This window comes from Cyclopterus lumpus, chromosome 10, assembly GCF_009769545.1.
Source record: "Cyclopterus lumpus isolate fCycLum1 chromosome 10, fCycLum1.pri, whole genome shotgun sequence".
Classification (NCBI taxonomy): Eukaryota; Metazoa; Chordata; class Actinopteri; order Perciformes; family Cyclopteridae; genus Cyclopterus; species Cyclopterus lumpus.
This window is the reverse complement of record NC_046975.1, coordinates 20,358,523-20,367,153: the sequence shown is the minus strand read 5'-3', so window position 1 is coordinate 20,367,153 and position 8,631 is coordinate 20,358,523. Positions and strand designations below refer to the sequence as shown.

At 42.8% G+C, this 8,631-nt stretch overlaps 1 protein-coding gene across 2 annotated transcripts; it reads right to left on the bottom strand.

The window, feature by feature from the left end:
* Positions 1-706: 706 nt before the first annotated feature.
* pitx2 (paired-like homeodomain 2) lies at positions 707-7,083 on the bottom strand. 2 transcript variants are annotated; one of them, XM_034543551.1, is made up of 3 exons: positions 7,038-7,083; positions 2,150-2,349; positions 707-1,258 (listed from the first exon to the last, which is right to left on the bottom strand). In XM_034543551.1, the coding sequence occupies exons 1-3, from the start codon at positions 7,081-7,083 to the stop codon at positions 707-709; spliced, it is 798 nt and encodes a 265-aa protein (XP_034399442.1). The 2 variants fall into 2 exon arrangements, with proteins under 2 accessions (XP_034399442.1, XP_034399441.1); XM_034543550.1 differs by lacking the exon at positions 7,038-7,083 and adding an exon at positions 2,859-3,057.
* Between the last annotated feature and the right edge of the window lie 1,548 nt (positions 7,084-8,631).

Below are 8,631 nucleotides of genomic sequence, written 5' to 3'. Positions count from 1 at the left end.
TAGTCAACAATTAACGTCCAAAATCCACCAGAAAAAGAAAAAAACTCATGACGAGATATGAAAAATAAAATAGGCCTTTTTTCTCTTTTTTTTCCTTTTTTTTTTTTTAACTGTGGTGCAGTGTGAAGCAGGCCCGGACGCATCAAAAGAGAGAATAAACCTAAAATCTCCCGTTTCAGTTTGACTCCGACCTGGAGTTGAGCTTGTTTCAGTGGTTCAGTCTTCTCTAGTGCCCTTTTTGAAGAAGAAAAAAATGGAGGGGAAAAAAAAAAGTAGTTTTTAGTAGTCTCTTGATCCTGTGGCCGGCTGTTTGTGATCACCAACACACTGCAAAAAATGACCACCATAACAAGCCATTTGGTCTTGTAAATCACCCTCGATGTATAATCCCTCCCACCCACCCCCAAATAAATGGATGGAATATCCGCACTGGTTAGTAAGGAGCAGTTTGAGGGATTTTCAAGGAACAAGTGGAAATATCTTGAAGAAAAAGTCAGAAAATGCACGTCTCTCTCTCCAACTAGTACCAAGAAAATGCCACATGACCAAGAAATTCCCTAAATCACATGACTAAAATACAATTATCGGCCAGGTTCCCTCACTCCTTTTTTTCTTTCTTTTTTTTTCGGAGAAAAAAAACAACACTAAGTTTTACTACTAGCCTATAATGACTCGCCAAGGTGGTTATTGTTTTGCAGTGCAGGTATTAGACTGGTCTGTCCACGGCATATTGGCAAGCGCTCAGATTAGTGGCCGGATTCTGCACGTATCCAAAACTCGAGTGCTGCTTGGCTTTCAGTCTCAGGCTGGCCAGGCTGGAGTTACAAGTGTCCCTGTACACGTAGGGAGGGGTCGGAGGCGCGTAGGGGCACGCCGAGGTGGGCACCCCCGAGTTGAGAGACGGGTTACTGAGGTTGTTCAAGTTATTGAGGCTGTTGAGGCTGGAGCCCGGCACGCCGGTGACCGACGATGGCACCATGCTGGAAGTCATGGAGGATATGGAGTTGGACGGCGAGAACATGGTCTGCGAGGACAAAGGGTTGACATTCATGGAGTTGAAGAAAGGGAAGCTTTTGGTGGACAACGAGGCCGACGTGAGGCCCTTGGCGGCCCAGTTGTTGTACGTGTAGCTGGGGTACATGTCTTCGTAGGGCTGCATGAGTCCGTTGAACTGCGGGCCGAAGCCGCTTTTGCAGAGCTCGGCTTGTTGGTTTCTTTCCCGTTTCCTCCACTTGGCTCGCCGGTTCTTGAACCAAACCTAGAGCAAAAGAAAAACGCCAGCAGGTTAGAAATAATATTTTTAAGAATAATATATATATATATATATATATTTTTTTTTACATGCCTCTATATTTATGGGTAATCTGGCCAGAGTTGTACGTTTTTTTTTACGGACCCTATAATACTTTAATTGCGCGGTGTTGGTGCTTACTTTGAAGTCCACATTACAAATATTTCTATAACGTCTACAAATCCAAAACGCTCTCTCTATTAATCCGTATCCCCTCCCCGTGCAGACGGCTTTGAATCCGTCGTCGTCTGAGCAGAATACACACCGGGCTCTCGCTGCCCCGTCTTAACGTGGAGAGGATGTGTATTCCTCCGCAGGCTTCCACTAACACGCTGACCTTAAAATCACACAGCACCAGGGAGGCAATCGCAAAATACCAGCTTTGCACCTCTTTCACACGAACAGGAGAACGCCACTGGTATCTGCCACCAGCGACACCATGTCAACAGCCTCGACTGTTAACAACGTATCGGTGTGTAATTACACATAATGGGCAAATATTGTTTTTGTCGAATTTTATTTTGAAATTACTGGACAGATTTAAAACGTATCTCGAGAGCCGCACATTAAGTGTTACGAAAACGGATTATTTTGTAGATTGTTTGCAGAGGTTTGGAACTATATTTATCCGAATAGACAAACTCATGAGTTCTAATTTTAAAATGAGCTTGAATCGGCGGTGTATTTAAACAAAAACTCAAACAAAGCAAAGGAAAAGTTCAGCCGTGCGTAAAGTTTGGTGTCCGTGCGTAATAATGATGAAGTATTAGGTGTTGATAGGTTCCCCGAGCCGATTGGTTCAAATTACCTAAAGTTATACACACGAATTGTTTTTAATGCACCCAAGGGACTACTCACCCTGACCCGGGCCTCTGTGAGGTTGGTCCACACGGCTATCTCCTCCCTCGTGCTCATGTCCGGGTAGCGATTCCGCTGGAAAGTGGCCTCCAGTTCCTGCAGCTGCTGGCTGGTGAAGTGAGTCCTCTGCCGCCGCTGACGCTTCTTTTTAGAAGGGTCGTCTGAGGAGTCGTCGTTTTTATTTTGGTTCTTTTCTTTTTCTGTCAAGAGGAAATAAGTTGATTCAGTCAGGGTCTGGGCGGATTAAGGCCTGCATGCTACAAGAGAGGGAACCAAACAAAAACCCGGAATCCCATCACACTGTTGGGATGTGGATGAGCTGTTCACCGTCTGATTTCAGAGTGAAAAAAAATCCTCTGATTTCTAAAATAACCCCAATTACTCTTATATATATATTGCTATTTTTCTGCATTCTATTGGATTTTAGTAAATGTACCTTTTTTAAATTTAATTTGCGCACGCTGTATAAGAGCTTGTAGTTGTGGTTAACACAAGCTGTTTTTAATTTACATAACACTAAAACTTGCACGCACACAGGCCAGTGTCAAAAAACTGATTGCGCGTGAATCAATTGACAGCTATAATCGCCTCGTTTGCATGCGCGTGAAACTCCCTTCGCGTGGATTAATGAGAGCCACCGCTCGTTTGATGTCAAGAGGACATCTGCGGCGCCTATGCCGAGAACATCTGCACCCCGCCCGGTTCTTACCGACAGACTCCGGACTGGAGGTGTCCGACACCGTGTGCACCTCTGACCGGTGTTTAGAGTCCACAGACCGCTGCAGCGGCTGCAAAGTGGAGGCCATCGACAGAGCCGTGTGGTGCGTGGAGGCAAGTTTATTCCCCGTTACGTGGTGGTGGTGGTGGTGGTGGTGGTCTGTGTTTAATGGATCCCTCATAGAGTTCATCGGTAAAGGAGATCGCAAAACCGGCTGTCAAAAAGCGCAGTAAGTCCCTTCAGTACAACGAGGATGAGCGGAAAGTCCGTCTGCGGAATGTGTTCAGTTGTCCAAAAAAACGCACAGCGGAGCAGCAGTTCCTCTCGCGGCTGAGATGAAACCGTCTTTCTGTTTAAAGTTGCTTTAAAAGGGGCCATTGAGTGGTGCCATACCAGCATCAGTGGTGAACCGCGGCTACCTCGGCTGACTATCAGAGTGACAAGGACAGGTAGGTGATATTAGATCCAGAGGCATACACACACTACACAGCTCTCTCTTCATTTCAGCTGTTGCCTGTGCCTCTCCCCAGACCTACCACGTCACTGCGTTGCGCCCGCCCATCTGGCACATCCTGACAGGCACATCCATGTGGATGTGACGGCGCGTCCAGCCAACCGGAGCTCTCGGAAAACGAGATATGTGTGCCCAACGTGTTTATGCCGGGGCTGGCGCTTATTTCCCCCTCTCTTCCAAATAAAAGCATGTAAAGAGAGCTGGGACGCGCACGGTGTACCCGCGGCGCCCCGTAGCCGTTGCGCAGCAGCCCAAGACCAAATAAAAAAAGAAAAAAAAGAAAATAACACAGTTTGGCCTCATTTTACGAGATGGGTCCAGTGGCCCAGCTAAGACGATGCAGTGCTATTGATACCCAAGCATGGTGCACGCGCGCATGGCTCTGTCGCCGCAGTTTACTCAGGGACTCGATGTGGATAAAGCGAGCCGCCGAGCGGATTGGATTGAAATAAAGAGAGACGCGCACTGAATATCAAACACAGCAGCCTGTTACAGGACACATATTTACAGGCACACACAAACAAATACATAGAACTTCAAATGTGCCCAAAATAATTGTGCCAATACTGCAGCCAAGAACAGTGTGCGCACGTCAACGGACGTCAGTATATGTAGAATCTGGTGCAGAATGTTAATGCCATGTGTGCACCACAAATGCAATGAAGAAACGGGAAGTGAAAAGGTGGTTTACAAAAAAAAAAAAAATGACTTGAAGGCAAACACACCACTAATGCATTGCATTTAAACATTCACATTCTAATCCTCATATCCAACTCCATACTTGGATGTGAAGTACAACGTGACCAAACGGACTTAAATTGGCTTACTATCCACTAACATAGTATGCAGCCAGTCATACGAGTTGTCAAATGAGACGATCCTCTTGACCTCCCCGGAGTTGAGGTTCAAATATCCATTAAATCAACCCCACCGGAGCCACCGTTAACCACGCAGGCTCGGTTTGTTGACGACGGATTACTTCATCCGGGTGCTTAACTGGATCTCTCCACTCACTTTGCGTTTGGACCCCTCTAGTCGTTCCCAGGCAGCACTCCTGTAGTGTTTTTTTTAAATTTAAAAAAAAAAAATCTGATAAGATTTTCGTTTGCCTAAGAATATCTGAAGGAGGACTTTTTAATGAGTTTGAGCTGATATGCCAGCAATTTCTTTTTTTTTGGTGGTGGTTTTAACCTATAACTCCCCAAAGATTGTGACGCGTGAAGGCAAAGTAAACATGTCTAATCAAACAAATGAGACTTTAAATTTTCAACGAGGGGGGTTTGGAGTGTGTGTGGGGGGGGGGGGGGGGGGGGGGGGGGGGTTGGAGGTGGGAGAAATATCAGCTGGGTAACAGGTGATTGAAGTGATGGACTGATCGAGAGGAGGAAGACCACGCGCACGCCAATTAATGCGATAAACGTGCACAAAATGCGAAATTAAATGTGACTTTATGTATTGCTTTTTTTTTTTTTTTTTTTAAATGCCGTCCTCTTTTTTTCTTCCTCCGTGACACAAGTCGGTTCATCGCCACCACTCCCCGTCTCCACGTGGCCGGGCGGACGCCCATTCAGCCGGGACATTTGGACTTGGCGCTGTTAAGAAGTTGCGGGGCTAATCCCGTGAAAGCCCCCTGATATATAAATACCAGCAGACCATCGAGTGCATGCAGCACACGCGCACTCCGAGGGACGGAAGAGACGTTATTAAAACATCGGGGAGCCAATCGCTCCTCATACAGGGCAATAAAACCTTGTTTGGATCCTCTCTGGCTAATTCAATTAAGACGATGCGCATTTTAAATTGGACTCATTCAATAGTGATGGATTTATTTGCATTAAGATATATATTTACAGGTACAATTGTGCTCTTATATTTACAGAAACATCCTTTTTTAAAAATATATATATGAGAGGAGGATACAAATATGATTAGTCCTTTATATGATTTTAATTAATGATATTGTGCATTAGATGAACACGATTCTAAAAATAAAACGTTGACATTTCAAAATAAGGCTTCTATATTATTCAAATTAACAACGATGAACCAATATTTTGTCCATGTCTTGTTTGATGCCAGGCATGCGGGGACATGTCTTGTTGCTCCTTTCCCCTTCCCGTCGTATTGTCATACTAAACTTGAAGTGGATTATCGGTTTCCTCTTCATTTCTACCTTCTAAATGCTTTATCTCTCTTCTGCGGATTACTGCGCGCGATAGGTCTCCGCCATTGAGGGCCATTAATTAGCAATTCAGTCAATATAGGGGGAGACGACAAGGCTTTTTTTCTTTTCTTTTCTTTTTTTTTTACATAGGATTAAGGCGACATCAGATTCCTCCATTAGTATATTCCTCCTCACGAATGGGCTTTCATTATACATTTAGTTTCCCCCGGAGTCAATCCAACGAGCGCTGCATATATTACAGCAAAGCAGTTGGCGCTGGCGTGTCTCTATTTGCAAGCGTCACTCCCCCTCCCCGTGTGATACAGTTTTTTTTAAATTTTTTTCAAAATGTATTTGAGTTATCCTATTATTCTTAATCGGTGGTGCAGCTGTGATGCTACGGAGCAGCCCTGCCTGCCCTCTGCCACCACATTGCCCCATCAGTGTCGGCTAAATGAGACGGAATGAGAGTTATCGGTGATTCGTTTAGGACCCCCTAACCAAGACCTGATGTCATTTCCCCACCACGTTGGAGAATAATTAATAAATCCCAGACTGTGTCGAGCAAGGGATTGTGGCTTTCCCTTTAGTCTCTTGTTGCGTTGTGTTCTTATAGATGTCATTTAGGAAAACAAATGCGTTGTAAAAGAAAAAGCCACATGCATGTGTGTTTTGTTGCTGACGCCAAAGGGCAGTCAATTTATACAGAAGGGGTAGTGTAGTAAAAATGTGCATTTATATATATATATATGTTCATCTTCTAATTACAGCAAATGATATCGCTGTCATCCGGATCTAATCCTCGGATGACGCTCTGAAGCTGCAGATCCGCATCGGACCACCAGGTGTCACTCTAACACAGCGAACACGCCGGATCCACCAGCCGCGCGTCTCCACCACTGACCAGCAAAAGAGGCCGAAATATCGGTGACTATACCAAATATTTTTTTGGGAACAAACCAGTGACATCTACTTTGACAATAAATACATTAAATGAACTGAAAAATATATTTTTTTAAAATGTGTCGCGTCACAAGTCTTGCAATTGTGAAGAAGACAATGAAATGTTGCCCTTTTTTTTCTTCTTTAAATGAAAGATGCTGAGCTTGTTTTTTAAAGAAACCTCACAAAAGAGGAAGACTGCAAAAAACAATTAGCTCACAACACACAGTGCCAGAACTGTTCACTCATTTGAAACAAAAGCAGGTTTTCAGATCAAGACATCTTATATTTTCTGTCCGCTTCTTCAATTAAACCACTAAGAGAGCTGTAATTAATACTTTATCTATTCTAATCTGTTTTGGAAAGCCACACACACCGTTAGCTTGATCAAGGGTGCGCTTTTATGCACATCGACTGGAATATAATACGAACCCGATTATGTACAGATGTAGTAACTATATATAACAGTCTGTCCAAAAAAATAACCATGTTTCATCATTTCTGGGATGTGTGGGAATTGCTTGGCATCGATGATGGATGACATGCTCACCGATTTGCGCGCAGGTGGTGGCCAGTTTGCGGCAGTGGGAGTCCATTATGGCGATGTGAGGAAACCGCTTCTGTAAAAAAACAGACAAAAGAGACACAATTAGCCGTTAATTGTGGTAAACAACCCCCGCTGTGTTGTCCACCGACATCCGAGTCAATATTTTGTTTCCACAAGTATAGTGGTGCGCTCAAAGGATACGTATTGGATTACGAGAGCAAAATGCAGAAAATATTCCAAATGGCAAAACAAAAAATAATAAATTCAGACATACGGCTTCTCCAAGAGCATATCCTTAATATATATATATATATATATATATATATATATATATATATATATATATATATAAAATAAGTTATATCTCAGCGGCGGTGCACTCTGTCTGCAAACATTGTGCATTTGAAAGAGTCTAATTGTCATTCTTGATATGAAAGTTTCGTTATTTGTGTGTGTGTAAAATTGCGTCAGTGAAATTAAATTGTATCCGTGTTGTGAAAATGCAATTATTTTTTTTAATTTTAATTTATGATGCTTTATTCACTTGATTTCAAAACGACTTACAGTCTAAAGCTATATTTTATTCCACGTCGTGTATTGTGTTATATTTTTCCAGTGTAATATTTATTTTTGGTGCAGTCTGAATATATAAAACATGCTGGATCTTGTGTTTTATTTTTTTTTCTTCTTCTTTTTTCTTCTTTGGGTGCAGCCCTGCAGTTGGAAGTGGAGTGATTCCGAAGTAAAATCACGAGGATTAGAGTCTGATTGAGATGTCTGTCGGTGGGATATTACAAAATTCATTATCGCAGCCCTCATACTACCTCGATATGAAGTTACACAGATGGGGTTTTATTAGTCCAGGCTCGCACTGTTTGCTTATGATAATTCAAGTCGGGGGGAAATTTGCATGCAGTCATGCTGTTAACCATTTTCCCCCAGTTCTTCTCTTCACCTGCTCTACATCATCTGCGAGGTTTATTGTGTTCTTCTTCTTTTCTTCTTCCCTTTCTCTTATTTAGGAGATGCAGGTTAAGTTTTAACGGCGTGTACCTGCGCCACCTTTCCGCTCACCCCCTCCCCCGTGTCCCCGCTGCAAAATGAAATAGTGGGGGTCAGGCTGTAAGGTGTAAGGTCATTGGATGCGACTCAGTGTTATCTAATCAGTGAGATTTAATAGGAGGTACTTCGAATATTTCAGCCTGCCTGCCTGCTCCGCGGCCTCTGCAATATTTATGTATTTTACTGTATTTGATTTGACTGTAAACAAAAACAATATAGGGACTTTTTTCTTTTTTACATCGAAGGATATGTTTGATCTATTTCATCTCTTGATGCTGGAGACTTCAAATGAATGGCATGTTATTCCTTAAGATGTACAGGAAATAAACATTTAGAAATGCTTAAAAATAAAAGGTGTGGTATTTACATTTTGGTCAAAGTCATAGATATTATTGTGCTAATTAAAATAGAAAAACAACCACATAGGACAACAAAAAGTCATCAATAATGTATTTTATATATTTAACTGGTAGCCTATAATATTACTAGTCCTGCTAATAATTTCTGATCATGTTGGTAATTAAGCCTGATAATA

Coding starts and splice junctions, on each gene's coding strand:
- pitx2 (XM_034543550.1), bottom strand. CDS start 3,057: ATGAACTCTATGAGGGATCCATTAAACACAGACCACCACCACCACCAC. Junction 2,350..2,858: donor CTCCAGTCCGGAGTCTGTCG/GTAAGAACCGGG, acceptor TCCTCTTGACAG/AAAAAGAAAAGAACCAAAAT. Junction 1,259..2,149: donor TCACAGAGGCCCGGGTCAGG/GTGAGTAGTCCC, acceptor CTTTTGCTCTAG/GTTTGGTTCAAGAACCGGCG.